A 21,416-nucleotide genomic window follows, 5' to 3' on the forward strand; every position below is an offset into this window, starting at 1 on the left:
CAAGCACTATTATAAGCTTGCTTACATATAAAAATTAATTTACATACCCGGATTTTCGCCGGATGATTGGTTTCTTTTACAATCATTTACAGATTTTTCTCTTGAAAATATATTTATCTCCAGAAATCACGGTTCTAACTCCCATGCGCGTTCATTTTTTGGCATTTGAACTTTGTCAGTTTAATCTCCAGTTTTCCTTTTTCTCCCAACCTAAACGTGAAATCTATCCCTAAGCGGGGGATCTCGTAAACTAAAACAGTTCAATGAACGAATTGAAAGTTTATTGAACAGTTGTAACTTGCGCAGTCTTTGGGCAAGACTCAGGACAAGCATCTTGAACAAAATCCATGTGGCAGATACTTTGCCAGGTCGTTTTGCACAGCTCGCTCATATCAACATCGGTCGTGAACGTGGATTTCCCTTCAGTCAGTGGAGCAGCTACTATTCCACCTGATTGAGTTCCGGAGTCTTAAGAGAAATAAAAAAACGGCTAATTTGTGCAAACTTTGGTACCTTTTTCAGTAGGATCAATGGGAATAGGCGCTTCAGGCTTGGGATCAACGATGAGAACTGCGGGATTCATTGGTGTTGGGGCTGGTGGCCTTGGATCGACAATAAGGACTCCTGGATTAACTCGAGTGTGTGGCGGCGGGCTGGGATCAACGATGAGAACTGCTTGATCTACAGGCGCAAATGATCCAACAGATGCGACTTCAGCCACTGGCGGTTGCATTCGATACGACTGCATTGGGGCGCACATTTCGGTCTGTGCTTGGCAGGAGACTGGGCAAGCTTCGCGCACCCACTTTTCATCGAGGCACATTTGATGAATGTACTCCATCGAGCACATTGAATGCGTATCCACACATTTGTACTCCAAGTCCTTTACGAAAAACACATGATTATTCGGGCACATTGTTGATTCATCCTACCTTTGTCGCGCTGCACATTGAGCATGTTTTTCCACACTTCGCCCAGAACTCTTCCAGCTGGCAGTTTTCTCTTGAAAGGTGAGCTTTACAAAGCTCTGGGTAAAGATCCTCACATTCGGAATCATCTTTTTGGTCGAAGATACTCGGCGCAAAATGAGCACTCTTTGCCGGCTCGTTGTTGAAAATGTCACCATCACGGCCGAGCATGTTCATCCAGGGGTTGAAATCGGCGCCCATCGGGTCGTGACCCTGCTTGCCTGGAACATAGGGAGCCAGAGTTGTAAGTGGCAGGGGACGGCCGGTGCCAAAACCGTAGATCTTCGTCCAGTCGAACCAGGCTTGTTTGTTCCATTCTCGCATTCGTCGGATTTGGTCGCGATTTTGCCAGATCCTAGCTTCGTAGCTGTCATTGTACTGAATTTAAGCTCAATAAACGCGATCAGAAAAAGAGTACCTGAGATACAAAGGGCTTGTACTTCGATTCGGTTCCTTGAGTTCTCTCTGAATGGTAGCCTCTGCTGTCGATGTTTCTAGAGCCGACCCGAGTTCCTCCTGGAAGAGCTCCAGCCGAGTGATTTGGCGCTGGAGGAAGAGTAGGAGTTGGCTGCTGTCCGCATTTGCCGCAAGTGGCTTGGCAAACGTCGTAAGTGTACTTTCGATTCTCTTCGCCGCAGAAATACGACGTTTCCGCGCAGTTCGGAGCTTTATCTCGGCACTAAATTAAATTTTATTTACAATTAACATCTCTCAATCTTACAGTTCTCCAAAGAAATGCTAGAGCTTCATTCGCAAGAAATGCATTGCAAATAAATAATTTCATCTAAAACTTTCCCTCTCAATCAATTGTATGATGGTTTTTTCTAGTATTCATGCTCATATAAGTACTTTCTGAACTGCTGGAGGCAATGACAGGAAGGGCGAAATCACGATTATTTGGATAACGTTCTATTCACTTTTCGTTGTATTGCACAATAAGCGTTCCCCTCATGACTCAGACCTTTGATTACTTGCCCTAGAAACAGGAGTACTGCATCGATTTTGACATCTGAGAATTTACGGACAGTAGATATGAAAATAAAATTATTGAGGCTAGTAACGTTAGGGGGTCAAGTTCAGCAATATTGAAAACTTCGTGATAACGTCGCATATTCGCAGGAAACACTTTTTTATCGACACGATCGCAAATATAGCTGCACGATCGCGTACTTAATCTTGCTTGACTATTTCTACATTTTGAGTTGCAAAATGCGTCCTGTAGTTCGAGCATTTTTGATCTTGAGTTTCTCATTCAGCTCATTAATTACAGTTTTTCTGGCATCTTTATATCTTCACCAAGAACCAGAGGCAGGAACAAGAGAGATTCTTACAACAGCTCTAAGAAAAACGACCGAAGCAGAAACACAAACGAGTTATGATCAGTTCTTCACGGTAGAATCCACAGGCACGAGCACATCAGCATCACCAGCGACGACAAATCAAGAAACACAAACACAAAATGATGCTGAGGGTTATTCAACAACAGATATTCCTAGTCAAGGAACAAAATTTCAAACCACAACGGAATCATCAAAAACAACGGGATCAATAGAAGAAACAACATCTTCTAAGTCCACAAAAACAGAGTCAACAATTGTTACTTCGAAAACATCATCAACATTTTTGACAACGACCACAACAATTCAAGATCCATCAAATCCTTGTCCGTCAGAATGCCTTCAACCAGACAATTGTGTCGTCATCGTCGGAGAAGAAGATCTTAAGCCAGAACGCAGTAATTGGCTAAAAGATATAATGGCGACAAAAGAATTTCGTCTCACTGTCGGAATAAATTTCCCAGATTTGGCCACAAAGAGGGACTTATACAATGTCATTCATTTACGGGTTAAATTTAATTGTTCCAAGAAATTTTCAATAAATAGAACACGTTTGAACCCTCAAAAAAGATCCACACCCCGGAATCGAAGAATTTCACTGAATTTGGAGATGGTTTTTTCTCTGTCTTCAATCCACCCGGGCATCAAACTAATTTAATGGTAACTGTTACAAATCGACCAAGGAAGCCTGTCCACGAGGTTACGATCGAAACAGTTCTTGGTCAATTTCAGTGTCTAACGGTATGTATAATCTCTCATTCTCCAAAAAAAAAACAATAATTCAAGGTCGAGCAAAAAAGAAACGACGAGACAGGGAGGCTTGACAAAAAACTTTTCTTCAATGGAAACATTATCGAAACCTGGTCTTATAAAGAAGAAGAGGTATTTACTGGTCGTCTTCAAGTCTGGATTGCTGATAAATGGAATCCATCGGGAGTAAGGTTTTCTGTTCTTAATTTTCTTTATGAGAATCTTTAACAACTCAAAATAAATGCTTTCGTTCTCATTTTATTTGCACAAGACTTTTCAAATGATCAATAAAGACAGTGAAATTCTCGGGGCGCTTTGACCTCGGGGGACTAAAACGCAGTGTTATCAATCCCTTTTTTATTTTTTTTTCTCGCACATTTTTAAAGATGAAGAAGATAGTGAGTTCGATAATTTATTATTCGTGGCTTTTTATTTTGCTGTATTCTTGTCTGCTTCAATCGAGAAGAGCAAAGAATAGATATTCTTCGAGAGATTTTTTAACGAAAAGTGGAAGAGACAAATCCGACGAAGGGTTGAACTATTTCGTCTTCGAGAAATTCTATCTCCAGTTTCCGCTGATATGCTTTCAACTTCTCTGTCAATTTCTCTTTCCGAAAAGAATCCGCTTCAATGCAATGGCGATTGGGTCCATTTTGATCCTCTGCGTTTTGGTTCAATTTCGAACAGTGGTTCTCATCGCTAGCTGGAGCATGGTATTCTTTCTTTTTCAAGCGGAGGAGAAGATGGTCAGATTCACAGCCGTGTTACTGTCGATTTCATTTACTGGATTCTTGAAGTATCGACTCGATGAGTTTCATTTGGATGTCACGGACTTACAGGTAGAGTGATGAAAAACTTGAGCCTCCAGAGGCCTCCCAGAATAAGGAGACCTCTGCAGAAATCAATCGTTATTCTCAACTTTATTTACAGTTATTACTCGCAGCTTCCTTCAAAAGCACTGCCTGCCTCTGGACGGACGAAACTACAGATGCCTCGAAAATGGACTTTCTTTCATTTTTCTTCTATCCTTCAACTATCACTGGTCCCTGGATCAGCTTCTCAAATTTTCTTCAAACAAAAAGGGAAGAAGAAAATCTCCAAAAGCCGTCTCTATCAACCTTTTTCCTTGATTCCCTAAAATGGGTTTTTGTAACGATACTTCTCGAGGCAGCTGCGAGCTGGTTCTACACTTCCCTTCTCATCCGAGATGTCTCCTTGATAGAACACTGCCCTTGGCTTTCTTTGATCGCTTTGGTCAGCGTTATCACTTTTAAAACCTGGGCGGAACTGTACTTTTGCTACGGACTAAACTACGCAGTGATCAAACTCGACGGGATGGAATACAATCCCCCGCGACCTGTCTGGCTCAACGACGGTTTCAGACAAGTCTGGCGAACTTACGACCACGGACAGCATCAAATTCTGAAAGAAAATGTCTACAAGCCGATTTTGAAGGAGGGAGGAAACGAGATTCTAGCTGCGTTTTGCTCCTTTATGCTCGTAGGCAAGGTTTCACAGAAGACAGATCATTTCTTAAATACAACATTTTGGCGTTTTATTGCTCAAAAAAGGCTGTATGAAAACCTCTGAAAGCTTTCTGGCACAGTCCGTTGCCATATTACAAAGATGGCCGTTCAAACTGGAACAGCATTCTCGCCTATTTTGTCTTCGGATTCGGCAACTTTTTCTTCACAGTCGCTGAAACTGCACTTGCCGACTTCAAAATTGCTGGCTTCAAAGGTACCGTCAATGATTTTTTCGCTATCTAACTGTAATTCTAGTTTGGAAAGCATTTGCCTTCATTGCCATCTACCCAGTGAACATTTACTTCATCTGTTCGAACTTCCAGCTTGCAAACATCATTATTTCACGACTCTTTTTCGACTGGAACATTATCGTCGGAGTCATAGTCGGATACTGTGCAGTTATTGCCCTCGAAAAGAAGAAAATTTCAAAAGATTTAGTCTAATTTCCTGCCATTACTAATTCCCTGACAATATACCATGAGATTTTTTTAGAGAGGGAGAAGGCCCCTGGCCTCGCTTTCCCGTTTCACTCTCGGGGAAATCTAGAAATTTCTTTCAGCTCCAGTTGGGCACCTCAGAATAAAGAATTTAGAGTGCGGTGCACTACGGAAAAATACAGTCATTTGATTGGCTAGCCGCGCTAGGCGCACGCGGCTAAACTGAGAGTCCCAGAGGGCTTAGGACCCTCAGATTCTCAGATCTCCCTTTAGAAAAAAATCTCATGGTAGAATAAATTAGCAAATTTAATAAAATGTTAGATAAATTATGAATTTATTTTCTCCATCCTTTTTCCCAGATTAATTTTTCTTCATCATTTAGATAGGCACTCTCTCCTGCAGAAAATTGCTGTAGAAAATGAACACGTGAAATTTTTTTATTGAGTAAGGTGTCTTTATTAGGATGGGTGTCTATTGAGCGAGAATCACGGAAACATACAATGGTAGAAGGGGCTCAGGACTGGATTTACCGAGCTCGATCACCAAGCATTTCGTCAAGCATTTCGGATTCAGAAGGACTCTCGCTTTTCTTTCTCACCTCGCTCTTCCGATTCTCTCGTCAGTATAATCGGCCTGAAAATTAATTTATCAGAATGTCTTGAAAAGAACAAGCAAGTAACGTGGAAATTCAAGAGTTTACCTGAGAATATGTACGCGAGGACAGTGCATCTTCGGCAAGTACCAGTAACTGATGTTATTGGCGCTAATTTTTCATATTTTATTCTGAAATGTAGGAGTTAGGGACGATTCTAGGGTTCTGATATGTAGTGTCAAGTTAAAGCCAGTGTAAGTAACAGTACAGTCAAATCTCAGAACATATTCCCGACTCGAAATTCCGAACATGTCAGAGACGCTGAGCGCTCATTGGCGGAACTCCCGTGATGAAGCGGTTTTCTGATTGGCGCGTGGGTGGCACGTGCGCCCCAGCAGCGCGAACGCTCATTCCAGTGGCTCATACACCCACCGGGGCGAGTCGCGGCAACACGCTTTTGATCTTTTTTGAGCCGAAGAGTCCAACATTCAGAGAAAACTTTCGATGTTCAACTATTTTTTCCTATTTCTCCTTAGGCGTTAATGACAAAAGACCTGACCCTCTCTATTTCAGAACTGAGTAATGTGAAATGGGCGTGGAACTTGCCCTGTAAGTTCCGTCCTCGCTAGCATATCGTCAGGTAAGCTTGAATATTTCGACTAACACGTAGAATTTGAATCGTTTTCTTTCAGCTATTGACTTTTAATTAAGGTTGCGAATACTGACGGGAGCATTTCATCGGACTCTGATGAAGAGCCCTTGAGCCGAAGAGCGAGGTGTGAGAGAAAGACACTCAAACGAGCTTTGAGTGTCATGAAGATCTTCCCAGTCGGGAGAAGTCTGCATGTTTAGAGTCTGGAAACAGATTTTAAACATGGATACCATGCAAAATGCCAGTAGGCATCTGCCAATCTGCTATTCCTAACAAAGTCACCTTACCATTATTGCCTTTCTTTCTATTTGTTCTATTTCAATTATAGCCACAAAAACTTTTCTAACCGAAAATAACTTTCAGAATTGAGAAATACTCGGTAGCGACCATGATCGGTGGATTTCGTATCCTGGTTCTCCCTGTCCTCGCTCAGCATTTGCCAGGTAGAATCAGCTTTTCTTTGCTAGTCGAAGAATAACTTTCTTTTTAGTTTCATCCGTCAATTGAACCTTACTTGAGCGAGGTCGAGAAAAGCTTGCGGCATGGAACTGCCGTATTAATAAAGAGCGCCAGAGCTCCGGGAAATACCTACAGCTCCAAGCTTTCCTGAAGAGCGCATTCTACCACAGTACCGAGGAATCGGACAGTGATGAGGATTATGTCATCCGAAGCCATCCTTACCAACTGCAGAATGACTGTATCTGCTTTTTCTGTAAAAATAAGAAAAAGTTCAAAAATGAATCATCATGACGACCTAAAATCTATCTAATAAAGACACCTTACTTTCACCATCATTGTTTGCTTCTTTCTTTGCAGGATTCTAAGCCAAAGTTATCAGGAATGTTTTCAGAACTTGAGAAAATGGTCGACGGAGTGATTTCGTTCAAAAAAGTGCTCCAGAGCTCTGACTCAGAACCGATTCTTGAGATGCCGTCTGTTCTCGAAGCGGTAGAAGCTTCAGTGAGTCTTGAAGCAAGAGCAGTTGTGCTGAACCAGCTGTGCAACAATAAGGCCATTGAGGATGACATTGAAGGTAGTTTTTAGCGAGTTTCATGAAAAGATATTCATCTTTTAGAGCTCAAGAAAGAAAATGCGGAGACTCTTTCCAACATCACTGCGGCTGAGAAAGAATACTTGGAGACCGTCAATTCCGGCGCTTTCGTTGAGAAAATGGAGAAAGCTATCGTTGCGCTAGAAAGCCTCGACGTCAAGGAGAAAAAAATTGATGAAAAGAAGATGAAGATCAAAACTCTTCAGGCGAGAAATGAAGATACCAAGAAGTCTTTGATTTCTTACGACTGTTAGTCTGTTTTAAGGAGATATTCATTATAATAGCTTCTTTCTAGCCGACCTGGCGGAAGAGAAGATCGCCGAATTGACGAAAAAGCGCGACGAATTGAAGCAAAAACTGGCGAAACTCGTCGAATTGTCGAACAACCGCCAGTTCGAGTACCAACGGGAGCTGCAAGAAGCCAATTCCAACGGCACAAATTTCCAGCGCACCAACGATGATGGCTACGACTCAGCAGAAGCAGAGACAAATTCGATGGAGACGATCTAAATTTGACCTTTTCCAATTCACTTTCACCATTCCACGTATTTTTCCCTGCCCTCACTAAATTAGTTATTAAATGAACTCACTTTTTCAAAAAATTCGACACTGATTGAAAATTAACTCGTTTTGTCAAACTAGCCAATTGATTGGAAACGCATAAATCTTTATTGGGTGACGAATCTGAGGGCTAACCAATTATTTGGCTGGATTTGCATTTAGGGGTTAATTTTCATTTCAATTCTATCTTATTCTTTTCACCGATTTCTACTTCAAATCTGGGCGTTATAGATTTCCCGGCAGTGAATTAGGCAATAAATCCGCAAATGTTGATCTTACGAGGAGGGTGTGTCATTCGATCGAGCTTGAGATATAAAGTGCGTATTTCTAATTATTGAATTCATTTTTGATTATCAAAAAATCCAGAGAATGGCAGCTGTAGCGTTAGATTCAACCGGGCGAGATCAACTCGAAGCTTCTGGCTGGGCAAAGGTCGAAAATCGCGACGCCGTCGAGAAAAAATTCGCGTTTTCTGATTTCAGCGAGGCTTTTGGCTTCATGACTCGAGTCGCTTTGAAGGCGGAAGTCATGTGCCACCATCCCGAGTGGTTCAACGTCTACAACAGGGTGGAAATAACGCTTTCGACGCATGATATTGGAGGATTGTCGGATAGAGATTTAAAGCTTGCTAAGTTCATTGATGATGCTGCGAAAAAGGAATAAATAGTTTCTTTCTCCGGAGAGTTTTATGAAATAAAATTCTTGATACTGACATGAAAATCAATCGTCTGCATGAAAAATGCCTCGAAAAATGATGACAGTGGTCTATTTTCAATTTTATTCTCGACGATCTAACTCGGAAAAAGCAGAAACAGGAAGAATCTCTTTCAGTAGAAGAGGCCAAAGTCCTTGATGAGAACAGCAACGTGGCCGCATTTCGGGCAGCTAGAAGTAATCTTTTCGGCCTCAATATCGTGACATTCGAGCAGGAGGCAGTTGAAGCACCAGTTGTCGTGGCCGCACCAGAGAAGCTGCCGCGCGTACATTTCGTTTTCTTCAATTTTGTCGTGGTCTGGTGAGAAATATCGCTCGCAGGAGTGGCAGACGTTCTCTGAGTATCCTTCGATCTCGTCATCATCATCTTCAGCTTCATTCTCTTGCTTTTCCTCCTGCTCAGAGTTATTATTTCGCGTAACCAGCTTAGAAAGGAGAAAAGTACTGATTTGACTTCACCCTTGTTCTGCTGAAAAATCTGAAAAATTATAAATCTGCTCCTGGTTTTCTTCCTTCTTCGTCTCTTCCTGCTTCTCCTGGTTTTTCTTTTCTTCTTGAGTATCCATTTTTGAGCTCTGGAAAACGATTTTCAACATGAAGGGATAGTTTTGAGGAAAATACCTTTTTTGAGAATCGGAGTTTCAAAAGTGACTCTTTTTTGAAGTAAAAAAAAAGACGAGTGAAAATGAAGCTTGAGAAAAATTTGTCGCGCGTCGGAATTTGGCTCGATCGGGTTTTATCGGTTGAGTCAAAAGCAGAGATGAGTTGTCTCATGTCAGTGGAAGATTCTCGAAGTCAATGAAAAGGATATCTTTCTCAGTTCATTGCAAGAACGCTAGAATCCTAACATTTCTAGATTTCGATGATTCAAATGACAATTTTCGTCTTCTAGAAATCAACCTAATAGCCGAAATGAGAAGTATGAATTTTCCCACTTCTATTGGCGACATTGATTATCATTTGGCGGAGAACTTGCGTAAATATGGAGAATTCTTCCCCTCATCCAGCTGAATTAATAGCGCTCCAAGCGGATCGCTTCCTGGGTCTCCTATTGGTTGTAATGGGAGATGACCTGAGGCCCCTCTGGAGGAGGGTCACTAGAGGACGCCTAAAGATCCTCTCGATCTCGTCAAAAGAGGAAAGTTCAACTGTAGTTATAGAGAAGAAACCAATGAATTGAAGAATAAATGAAGATTTTATAAGAAAAATGGACAGCGCAAGGGTCACCAAATTGCTGCAGAATGAGCTTTTGACGATTGAAAATGCAATTAAATCAGGTAGAAAACAAAAACCATAAAGTATAAGACTACAGAAATAATAAGTACTTTATTGATTTTTAATTTCCCGATGAACTAATTACATGTAACCTCAACACGTGCTAGTGTGAAATTAACGGAATTTACAATTTGTAACATTTACATAAATAAATTTGATTGTTCAGACTCGGTCAATCATTCAACCGTCCAAGCTGCCAAAAACATCATCGAACTCGTCGAAAGCCGAGCTGGAGCATCTGGAGAACAAGTTCAGTCCCTCATCAGAATCGTAGCCGCCTATTGCCATCTCCTCGCAAACGATGAGCCCGTCTTTGTCGCCGAAAATCCCAGGCAAAAGCTCAGAAAGCTCATGCTTGAAACCATCTCCCGGCTGCCCACTCAAGAATCAGTGATAAAACGAAATGAGCGTGAGATTTCTTCGATGTGTTTCCAGCTGATCAAAAAAGACAACGAAGACAACGCTTCGATCGCGCTGAAAATCCTCATCGATCTTTACAAGAATTGCCGGCCGCCGATTTCCAGCGATGTCCGAGACTTTCTCATTACTGTTCGAATGATGTACCAGTCCTTGCCCGGCTCAATGGAGCATTTCTTCGAAAACCCTCCAAAGTACGTCCCTGGACAAACGCCGGATGAAACCAAAATTGGCTTTCTGACCAAGATGACTTACCGGGTAAACGCTCACAATCAAATTGTCAATAGTGGTGGAACTCTGACGACAAGAACCTACATTCCCAAAGCTCTGAATTCATTGGTAGTTCTGATTGAAGCTCCAATAGGAAATGGTTCCTTTACTGAATTAGTTTTTCTTTCGATACTTTTGTGACCATGATAAAGCTGTGGTTTTGATGTATCAACTTTACCGCGAAAGACTTGATGATCTTTTCCAACTTATTTCAGCCGTCCTGGCTCTTTCTCCGTCTCCACAAGCCATAGCTCGGCCAGATTTCAGAAGAGAACTTTATGTTAATCTTATTGGCGTACAGGAACAGGTCAAACTCTTCAAATTTTATCACAAGGAAGTCAAATTTCTGGACCTTTTTACAAGATCAAAAGCTTATCCTTGGTTGCGTATTTCGTCAAGCTCTTCCCCCAAAACATCATGCCATACTCACGTGATCTGCTTCTGGGACTTTTGCGGACACTGAAATCTTGTCCTTCTGAAAAAGCTGCTTATCGTAAAGAGCTCATCATCGCAGTCCGTCATATCTCAAATACAGAGCTGAAACAAGCGTTCATCCCCCACCTGAAAGAATTATTCGACGATCAGATTCTCTTTGGCCAAGGCTTGACCGTTCGCGAGCATATTCGTCCGCTCGGATATCATGTCATTGCAGAGCTTGTTCATCAATTGAGGACGATGCTTCCCTATGAAATCATCTCAGCAGCGGTTTTTACTTACATGACGAATTTACACGATGATACTCTGCAACTAGGCAAGGAGTTAATATTTTTGATTCAAAAATTTTGAAAATATTTCGTCTCAAATCAGAAAAATATAACTCTGAAAAGGCGCTCATGTATTTTCCGCAAAATTAGTGGTTACCCTTATCGACTGCATCCGTCAATCAAAAGATCCATCTTTGACACAAAAAGAAGCAAGAAAATTGTTGATGAAAATTATGAATGTTTTCACTGATCGCCTCGTCTCAATGGCAAACTATGATCTCATCTGCATCCGAAAATCGAAACCACCAAAAGACGAGGAAGAGCGTCGGCAAATGGAAGCGACTTTTCAGGAAAACAAGCAGCTTCTTAAACTGCTCGTCTGTGGGGCAAAAATGGTCACAATCTATTTATATAGTCATCGTATCAACGAAATGAACATACACAGTCGTCTACCAGACTTTGGTCCATCCGAACGTCAACTCTACAACAAATTCGGCGTCAATGTCTTGAAGTCAGTTGATATTTACACTTTGAGCAGCGTGGGTAAATCGGACAAGGATCTCAAAGACACTCTGGAGTACTTTGCCAATACTTTTCTGAACCTCCCACTACCGGCCTTCAAAATCGTTAGCAGTGATATCATGGAATTTCTGATCGATCGAATGCATGAAAATCCTCTTCTTCATCACGTGGCACATCCAATTCTCACAAGACAGCACTACTCGTTTGAGTTTTCGTCGATTCTCGTGAAGCATGCAATTGCAAAGATGCCAGAAATGGGCAATCCTGGAAAACGTTCAGGTCTCTACCTTCTTCTTTTCAAACAGCTGTTCGGAACAGTCATTCATTTGCGCGGCGAAAACGAAGAAATGCTCAGACCTCATCTCGAACAAATCGTCAGCGGAGCCTTGAAACATGCTGTTCACGCCAAGGATCCTCAGAATTTTTTCATGCTGCTTCGATCCCTCTTTCGATCGATTTCCGGCGGTGTTCATGAAAAACTTTACCAAGAGTTTCTCCCGATTCTTCCGAAACTCCTTCGAGCAATGAATCATCTACAGGCTGAGCTGCATTGGCCAGACATGCACGATCTTTTCATCGAGCTCTGTTTGACCGTCCCTGTCCGTCTTTCTTACCTGCTTCCTTTGATGAATGAACTGATGGAGCCTCTGGTCGAGGCGCTCAAAGGCGGTCCAACATTGATCTCTCAGGGTCTCCGAACATTGGAGCTCTTCGTCGACAATCTCCAACCAGACTTCTTGCAAGAAAAGATTCGACCTGTTCGGCCTCAAATGATGCGAGCACTGTGGGACATCATCAATCGCGATGATATCATTCGATCGAGCAAGGAGAGGGAAAACTGTTGCACAGCAGCATTCCGAATTCTGGGAAAATTCGGTGGCGAGAACAGGAGCTCGCTGAGAGAAGCCCCTCAATTGGAATGGGTTGACTTCAACAAGGCCTTTTCGCAAATCATGGTGATGGAATTCAGCGACGTGAAGATGGAAATTCCTCTTGAAAAATTAGCTGAAAGCGCGTTGGAGCTTCTTGGGTCAAAAGAATCAAACGATTTCACCCGTCGATCTTGTGTTCAATTACTTGTTCTTATCCTTACCTCTTTCATCGAAAAAGAACAGCGGGAAATCACGGACCAAGTCAAGTACAATCTTTTCTTCACCAAAGCGAATGATCTTTTCCGGCAAAAAGAGACAGCGAAGCTTTTCAAATGTGGCAAAAACATGGACATTCCCGAAAATCTAATCAGAAAGACCATCCAAGGGCTAATTTACAGTCTCCAGTTCGAAGATTCTTCGATCTCCGATGTCGCTCGATTCCACATTGAAACGTTGATCCGCCACTTAGTCATTGCTGATTGCGGTTTTTACGTATCTCCAATGAGTGAGCTACCGTTGATGAATGATCAGAACAGCAAGATGGTCTACATTGTCGAAGCGATCGTGAATACATTTGAGCTACAGGAGTGCAACATCGATGTCATTTCCTCTGCTGTGTTCAGTTTGGTAAAAGTCGCTTATGAAACTGCTACTTTGCTGCTTGAAAATGGAGTCAAAGTCACCAAGCTCCCATTCTTCGTCGTCATCGCCCGCGAACTCCAACAAGTCTGCTACGAGCGTAGCTGGTACATCAAGTCCGCCGCTAGAAACGTCATTGAAAAGCTTCTCGAGTACTTCCCCCTGACATGGGTCTACGAGCACAGCTTACCGTTCTACAAGGCGCTTTTGTACATTCTCCGAGATTTGGAAAACGAAGTTTCTTTTTCAACCGTCGAGCTGACGCATGCTACTCTTTGGAAACTCATCCAACGCGTCTTTCTTGACGATTCGAAAAACATCAACCCTCAAGATACGAATTTGGCCAGAGAATCGCTTCTGAAGGCGATGGTTGCTGATATCATTTCTCCCTTCAAAATTGTCCGCGATTTCTCGCAGAAGACTCTTCAACGAATCGCTAAAGAAGCTGGAAAAGACACTTCTGAAATCATTCTTCAAATCGTCGGTAAATATGAAACTATTCTTGAAATTCCACCTTTCCAGCTTCCGTCAAAAGGAAAACTCGGAAACATGAACTACAAGGCAATTCCAATCCAGATTGGTATTCTGAACGGCTCTGCGTTTTGCCTCGGCCTGGACCCTCCTGTATTTGCTTACAGTCCTGAGCCTACTGCTGAATGCCATACCTTCCTGGTCGAAACGTTCAAGATCATGTCCGCCGATGAAAATTATATAAACCGGGACTGTTACAAAAAGTGGATGATCAAGAACGAGCATGGCTATGAAAATTCCCTGACTCCGCTCAGAATTGAAGCTATGCGTGTCATGTCCCATTGCTGCAACATCAAAAAGCTCAGAGAAGACATCTTCTCCGCTCTTTACCAAAACATGACGCAGCTGAAAGAAAAGAAAAAGGACGAAGAGCTGATGAAAAGCGCTGAGGCTTGTTTGGAATTCTTTCTCGAAAAAACAATGGCGAAGAAAGAGACTGAGATTACGATGGATTTCATTCACAGCGAATTGAAGCCGATTCTTGAGAAGATTACGCCAAGATCATGCCCTCGATTTGAAGATATGGATTGTTACGTGATTGAACGACTAGCAGTTCTTAGTCGATTGTTGCCGAAAACACTCAAGTTGTATGATCGATTTGCGACGCATTTCAGGAATGAGATCAAATTTGATAGAACACTAGTATTTGAAGCAAGTTCTTTTATGATCTTCTCTTAGGGAAACCCTAAAGCGCATTGTCGAAACAGTCCATCAAAGTCGCTCTCATACCGATCTGCTAAAAATGGCCGTAGCAACTGCGGAAGTCTTCCCACTTGGCCAAATCAGTGAGAACTCTGCAGCAAATCTAGAGGCACTGATGCAGCTTATCATTGATACAGAAGAAGAGCTTGGATTTTATTTGGAAGAAGTGCACGCTCACCTTGCGATGTTCTTCTGCAAGGTGATCAAATTTGACTCACAGAAAGCGTATGAAAATCTTCTTTCGATGGAAAAACTTGCTCATCCTGGTTGGACCCGGCTCATTGGCCAGTTTCTAGCATTCGACAAAGAAAGGGTATTGCATGAAGCTCTTATTTTTACTACTTCAAACATAATCGACAAGACCCTCCAGCATGGGAAGATCGATAGGCTAGACAAGAGCTCCATCATCCTCTATCATGTGATCCAGCTAATTGAGAAGATCAGTCAGTCGATTAAACTATCAGATGAAAAGCTCCAGCCTCTCATTAAAAAGCTCGTGAATGTGTGGAACACAACATGGCTGAATAACAAGATCCAGAATACGTGCCCAACCGAAGATTACAGAGAAATTGTGTTGATCGCCGACATTTTTCTCCGCGCCGTCAAAGAATGTCATCGAGATACGATCATCCTTTTTGAGCTTCAGAAAGTGTTTCAAATTCGGAACATGTGTCAATTCAGTGAAGTGAAGTTTTGGCTCAAAAATGAAATGCCAAGAAGCTTTTCAGCGGAAGATCGACATTTTGTTCTCCGGCAGATCTTTGAAAACTGGAATAAGAATGATTTCTCAGAGCGTGTTAAAGCTGATATCATGGAAAACATTGCCATTCCACTGTTGGTACAGAGCCGGGATGATAAGTCGCTCGAGAGAGTGCTTGGTCAACCAGGGCGATACGATCTCGTAGGAATAGCGGTGGCTCAAGTTGTCGAGTGGAATCCTGATGCTAGTGATCATGTTAAAGTCTCTGTTTTGCATCTTCTCCAATTCCTCGTCCAGAACTGCTACAGCTACATTCAGGACAGCAACGACCCTACCGAGAGATTCCGCATCAGCAGAATCACCGAGTACAGTAGCCCATGCATTGCCTCTGACGCTACTTCAATGGAACCTTTTACCAAATTTAATGGACATCTTCTCCTTGCCATGATTGCTAAAAACTTCAACGTCGATCGAGCAGTAGTCCTTGATCTTTATGAAAGATTGCTCCGCGCTTTTGGAATGCATTCGAAAATTCTAGTCGACCAAGCGCTTGATATTCTTATTGGAAAATTGTCCAAAGACGGTCGAATGGATGACGTGGCAGCTGTGACGAGGAGAATTCTCGTCGAAGAATTTCAAATACTCCGTGCTTCTGCTCAACTCAGCCATGTTGTAGGTCTCATCGAGCGGCACTCAGACACGTTCTTTGAGTGCAAAGATAAATCTGGACTCGTCGGGGTGATGGTGCCGAATATGAGTCGCTTGTCGAGCAGCAATTTCAGCGAACAACGATGTCTTGCAGTAAAACTCGGAGCGATGCTTATCAACTGGCAGAAACGCTCACTAGAATCTCCTAATCCAGTTTCAATCGTGGAAAAGAAACATGCCGAGACCATCATCAGTTTCCTCATAAGAATCATGAATCAGTACTTTAGTACCGTCGAGCAAAGCGGAGCTTCAGCAGAAATAATCAACAAATGCAAAGGCGTTTTCAAGACAATTTACGAAAATAATCTCTGGGAAAACATCCCTCTCCGCCTTCAAGTGATCGAAAAATGTTTCGAATCAATCGACGGCTCCGAGCAAAAGTCATCTGAAGCAGTTTCAGCAATGATGACCCTCAAAGAGCTCGTCCATATTGTTCCGAACTCGATAAATGAGGTCCTCGCTATGCAAGACACACTCATCAACTTAATTTGCAAGGCTGACCTTCGAATTTATGCTGGACTCAAGAATTTGCTAAAAGAAATCGTATCGAAATACGGCTCTCATCCCAATCTTCAGCCAATGAGAGAAACAATTTCTCATCAACTGAATGAAGGGTTCAGTCAATGCGAGAACTCTGCAGATCCCATTCCTGAAATGCGAAGATACCTTATCCTTGTTGATTCCTGCAAAGAGCTTCCAGGCCTTGTTGAAGACGTTTCTTACAACTTGGTCAGATTATTTCATCGGGTTTCGAAAGAACACCTCTCCACCAATGTCATGTCTCCACAGAACCCGAGGAATGATGAGAGACAAAGTGGTCTCATTCAAGGCCAGATTCTGACAATCTTCGAGATTTTGCAAGGGCGGCTAAGTTCCATCAATACCGAAGCTAGAAAAACGTTCTTGAGCCAGCAGTCTGTTACTTCAGTAATTCAACTGATTGAGAGGTCTGACTCCATTGCTTTAATTGAAGCAATTGTCGAATCTACTGCTTCGTGGGTCAAATCTGGAATTTTGACGGCAAAAGAACGAGGGTTGATCCTCCCGAAGCTATTTGTTAATTTATCCAGACGACTTGAGGATCTTTTCGACGAGAAGAAAATCGAGAAGGAAAGACTTATCAAGGTACAAGCTCGCTACTTGGACATCATTTTCAATGTCTACTACGATGAGCGGGGAACAGACGGTACTGGTAACCAGGGAGATCTGATACCAAAACTCGAAGGTGCATATCTCTGGGGAATGAGCCATTCTGATCGAACGATGCGAATGAAATTCTTCGATCTCTACTCCGAATGGGTTCCAAATGACATTACTCAAGCCGTCCTCTTTATTTTCTCCACCCAAATTTGGGATCAACTTTCGACTAACTTCCTTCCAATCGCCCTTGCTTTGCTTCTCAGAAGAGTCAACAAGCAAAAACCAAGTCTGCTCAGGCGAATACCAATTTTCCAAAGCCTCGCAACGCTCTTTGAAAGCGGAAAACTTCTCAACGACTACGACGAAGATGGAATTGGGCCAGATCGGCATCGCGAGCTGTTCAGTCGGCTGACTTCTTCGAACAATGAGATAAGCGAAAACTTCAATGCTGAAAACTTGCTGGGTTGCTTATCCGAACTGGGCTTTGCTTCTCCGAAATTGGCAAGATATGTTTGGAAATTCGTCTTTCCTTCAATTTGGAAGGCGATTCCAACTAAACAGCACCAGATTGTTGGGAAGCACCTGCGCCAATTCATGCTTCTGTCTCACCCATCTCATCGAACTGATGATATTGTGGCTTTCGTTGAGTCGATTGTCAGTTTATCTCCACCCGTCGATCTCAAACCTTACCATTTACGATACCTTTCTGAGACGTATCCCCTCCAACCCCTTGCAGCCGTCACTTTGGAAGAAACAATCGCCAGGGAGCAGAGCCAGGGAAAAAGAGATGTTGTCGACTTGGAGCAACCACCAGGGCAAAACGCTGCCGTCGTTCTTGCGCAAATCTACGATCATCTTGGGGAGGCGACTTGGAAAACATCTGTTTGGGAGTCTCGCTGTCAATTTGCTGAGACTTCAAAGGCTCTTCATTTTATGGAACAAGCAAAATACGATGATGCTCAAACATTGCTGGAAAAATTGATTCACTCTGAAAAACAAAAGCAAAATTTGTCACCAAAAGACTATTCTGAATACGATCTCTGGCGCGAAAGCTGGATCACGTGCTGCAAAGAGCTAAATTCATGGGAAAGTCTCTACTCGCACGCTGCGCATCAGAAAGACACTGTACTTGCTGCCGAGTGTTGCTGGAAACTGCCGAATACTTGGAATATAATGAAAGATGCGGTTGTTACTCTAGAACAGTCTTCAAAGAGTCATCAAACTTGGCGAGTTCATCTTTACAAGGGATACCTGTCGATCAGAAAATGCATTGAAGATGTCAACAAAGAGGTCGACTTTGATGTTGCTGTCGTCGATAAACACTCGCGAATGTCGGTCCTTGAAGCGATTCGAGCTTGGAGAAAGCTCCCAAAAATCGTCTCTTCCGCTCATGCTCCTCTTCTCAGGGCTGCACATCAAATTGTGGAGCTGAACGAAGCCGCTACGATTCATGAATGCCTCGGTGGAAGCCTTATTGGCACTGAAAAAGGAAAAGAGTCAATAAAGGACATCGTCAAGCGCTGGAAAAATCGTTTGCCGCTAATTTCCGACCCCTTGTCTCACTGGTCGGATATTGTCACCTGGCATCATCATCAATACCAGTCGATCGTGACTCAGTACGAGCAGATTGGCACTGACCAGAGCAATGTTGGAATGCATGCATCAGCTACAGACTTTATTTACTACGCCCGAATCGCTAGAATTCACGGACAGCTCACATCCGCTCTTGAAAGTCTTCAACAAATTAACCAGATTCCTTCCGTCTCCGTCTTCGATTGTTACATCCGAACCATTGAGCAGATCAAGTGCTACTTGACGATGAACAATCAAGATGATCGCCACCTAAAAGTCATTCAAGAAACATCTCTTCGATTTTTCAAGCCGCCGGAGCAATCCGAGATTCTTGCACTCAAAGCCAAACTTCAAGGAAAAGTCAAGTCCCCACCCCAAGATCCTTCTTTGACATTCTGTCAAGCCGTCCAAGTTCACGATTCTGTCCAAGCTTGGGGTCACTGGGCCGAATGGCTGGTGGCGGAAAATCTTGAGAAAGCCGTGGCTAGTAATAAAGACTGTGCTCCACACGCAGCTACTGCTCTTACAGCGTTGCTTCAAGCAAGTAGGCAGCAAGCTAGCGGTACATTTATGCCAAATGTCATTTATTGCTTGACATGGGACTTCACTGAACCCGTGCTAGAAGTTCTCGATCAAATCGCTGATTCAGTTCCCGCCATTCAATGGCTGCCCTGGATTCCGCAGCTCATAAATTCGCTCTGCAGACCTTGTGGACATTCCGAACTTGCGCAAAGACGTGAAGATCGACTTCGAACTATTCTGTACAAAATCGCGAAGAAATATCCTTTAGCAGTGTATCTTCCAATTAGAACAAAATACTTGAGTGTCAAAATGGAGAACAAACAGAAAAACATCAACGTCGACTCTGCCACGGGCTGCTGCTGCTCAAGGCTCATGTATCTGCTACGGGATGAGTTCCCTCCTTTATTGGCGTCTACTGAAGCGATGATTGAAACGATCAAGGGCATTAGAGAAACCTGGGCGGAAAGTCTCATTCGCCAAATGAGAGGACTGCTCAAATGCTGCTTGCACATTCAATACAGCAACACGAACTCTGTTAACGCAGCCAAAGAGCCTGCATATCTTGATTTCATCAAATCATTGCGCCACTCTGTAGCCGACTTCAGAAAGAACGTACAGGGAGAAGTAGCGGATGAACAGTCAATGAAAAAATTCTTGGAAGAATACCCACGTGATCTCGGACTCCAAGCAGTGTTGGAAGATGAATCGAAAATCAACATTTCTGAAATGGCAAATTTGATCCCACAATGTTCTACAAAATTGCGAAAGTGGATCAGAAAGTTGGAAAATGTCATCAAAAATGGAAAGAAGTACTTTTATCTCTCTAACTGGAGATATATCGACGGAGAAATCGAAGTTCCTGGGCAAAGTTTAGAGCCAAAAGAACCAAAAACCTTCATACGCGTTTCCAAAATCATTTCGAAAGGCGTCATTCTTGACCAATTTGATGCGATTGTGAAACAGATTTCTTTCTTGGGGAAAAATGGTCGTATTTACAAGTTCTTGTGCTTCGTCGATGATCAATTTCCGCCACAACATGCCTCTGAGCCTCGAAGAGAGGAACGATCGAGTCAGCTCAAGCGAGCTATAAATCCGATTCTATCAACCTCCAGGTAATCAAGATGCTTCGATTTTATTTATAGGTAATTCAGGTTAACTTCTCGACGCGGACTGACAATAGAATCACTCAAGATCATCCCCCTCGGTCCTTTACAAAAGCTAGTCGAGCACAAAGAAGATGGCGAAACTCTCTGGCAGATTTACCAAAAAAGCTGCATCAAGAAACAAGATCGCGATTCTCCCCTCAGCTCTTACTTTTCTCGAATTTCTTCGCCTCAGAAAGAAAATGCGCCAAGCGACAGTTTGCTGAAAGAAACCTTCTCGAACATCACTCACTCCTACGTCCCCAAGGACATTTTTTTCAACTGGGCGAAATCGACCTTCCCGAGTCATGTGGACTTCCTCGCTTTCAAGGGCCGATTCTTGCTCTCGATCGCGGTCCAAAGTGTTGTGTCTTACTGTTACAACCTCAACGCTGTTGCTCCTTCGCGATGGTTGATTGACAGAAAAACTGGATCGTTGTTCATCATTGGGCAAAAGATCGAAAGTTCAAGTCCCAAATCAATTCGACTAACGCCGAATCTGATGTCAATTCTCACTTTCTGCGGATCTCCTCATGCTCTGGTCGAAGCCATTCAATGTAAGTAACATAAAATATACTTTCCTCTTTGTAACAATTTCTAGCGACTTGTCAATCGATGCTTGCAGACTCGTTTGTCACCAACGGAGTCTCTAAAGCAATCATCAGAGACGAGGAACTCATTGCAGATACAAATGCCTGGGGAATCGCAACTCAAACCAAAGCAAATGCGGTTGCCTTGAACCTAGAAAAATTGAACAAGGATGCGACAAAAATCGTCCTTCAAGCTTCCAATCCTGCCATGCTCGCAAGAGCAGATCCTTCATTCTACCCCTGGTTATGATTTCTGTAAATTTAATATGCTAATAAATCCTTATTGATCACACATAAAGTTGTTTTTTTCAAACACTATCATAGCTTCTGTATTTCGACCTTCTTCTTTCTTTACAAAATAATCTCGCAGAAATGATTCCGATGTTAACGGCACAAATAAAGCAGGAAACTCCAATCATCAAAAGATTCTTCTCTATCGTAGGTATGGTAAACAACTGTTCATTATTTTTGACCACTGTGGGTTGAGATAAATTTTCTAATTCCGGCTGAGTGGATTTCAAT

The 21,416-nt window shown here is 42.7% G+C and overlaps 5 protein-coding genes and 1 long non-coding RNA gene across 6 annotated transcripts; 5 read left to right on the top strand and 1 right to left on the bottom strand.

Moving 5' to 3' along the window:
* Nucleotides 1–266: 266 nt before the first annotated feature.
* Nucleotides 267–1,815, bottom strand: LOC145698314 (uncharacterized). Its single transcript, XM_081775517.1, has 5 exons — nucleotides 1,690–1,815; nucleotides 1,387–1,647; nucleotides 933–1,346; nucleotides 514–883; nucleotides 267–468 (listed from the first exon to the last, which is right to left on the bottom strand). The coding sequence occupies exons 1-5, from the start codon at nucleotides 1,750–1,752 to the stop codon at nucleotides 281–283; spliced, it is 1,296 nt and encodes a 431-aa protein (XP_081631643.1). The 5' UTR covers nucleotides 1,753–1,815; the 3' UTR covers nucleotides 267–280.
* Nucleotides 1,816–3,423: 1,608 nt separating this feature from the next.
* Nucleotides 3,424–4,635, top strand: LOC145712218 (uncharacterized). The gene is made up of 3 exons (XM_081789903.1): nucleotides 3,424–3,894; nucleotides 3,986–4,564; nucleotides 4,627–4,635. Exons 1-3 carry the CDS (start codon nucleotides 3,442–3,444, stop codon nucleotides 4,633–4,635), a joined length of 1,041 nt encoding a protein of 346 aa, XP_081646029.1. The 5' UTR covers nucleotides 3,424–3,441.
* Nucleotides 4,636–6,017: 1,382 nt separating this feature from the next.
* LOC145697580 (uncharacterized) lies at nucleotides 6,018–7,050 on the top strand. The gene is made up of 3 exons (XR_014133890.1): nucleotides 6,018–6,250; nucleotides 6,322–6,705; nucleotides 6,753–7,050. It is a non-coding gene; the product is annotated as an uncharacterized LOC145697580 (long non-coding RNA).
* A 62-nt stretch (nucleotides 7,051–7,112) lies between these two features.
* Nucleotides 7,113–7,915, top strand: LOC145697385 (uncharacterized). Its single transcript, XM_081774616.1, has 3 exons — nucleotides 7,113–7,295; nucleotides 7,338–7,562; nucleotides 7,609–7,915. Exons 1-3 carry the CDS (start codon nucleotides 7,124–7,126, stop codon nucleotides 7,821–7,823), a joined length of 612 nt encoding a protein of 203 aa, XP_081630742.1. The 5' UTR covers nucleotides 7,113–7,123; the 3' UTR covers nucleotides 7,824–7,915.
* A 92-nt stretch (nucleotides 7,916–8,007) lies between these two features.
* LOC145697481 (putative pterin-4-alpha-carbinolamine dehydratase) lies at nucleotides 8,008–8,549 on the top strand. Its single transcript, XM_081774732.1, has 2 exons — nucleotides 8,008–8,191; nucleotides 8,241–8,549. The coding sequence occupies exons 1-2, from the start codon at nucleotides 8,141–8,143 to the stop codon at nucleotides 8,535–8,537; spliced, it is 348 nt and encodes a 115-aa protein (XP_081630858.1). The 5' UTR covers nucleotides 8,008–8,140; the 3' UTR covers nucleotides 8,538–8,549.
* Nucleotides 8,550–9,691: 1,142 nt separating this feature from the next.
* Nucleotides 9,692–21,192, top strand: LOC145712219 (transformation/transcription domain-associated protein-like). Its single transcript, XM_081789904.1, has 8 exons — nucleotides 9,692–9,865; nucleotides 10,030–10,650; nucleotides 10,703–10,857; nucleotides 10,914–11,301; nucleotides 11,378–14,429; nucleotides 14,497–20,274; nucleotides 20,314–20,861; nucleotides 20,906–21,192. The coding sequence occupies exons 1-8, from the start codon at nucleotides 9,796–9,798 to the stop codon at nucleotides 21,142–21,144; spliced, it is 10,851 nt and encodes a 3,616-aa protein (XP_081646030.1). The 5' UTR covers nucleotides 9,692–9,795; the 3' UTR covers nucleotides 21,145–21,192.
* Nucleotides 21,193–21,416: the final 224 nt, after the last annotated feature.

Source organism: Oikopleura dioica, chromosome 1, assembly GCF_907165135.1.
Source record: "Oikopleura dioica chromosome 1, OKI2018_I68_1.0, whole genome shotgun sequence".
NCBI lineage: Eukaryota > Metazoa > Chordata > Appendicularia > Copelata > Oikopleuridae > Oikopleura > Oikopleura dioica.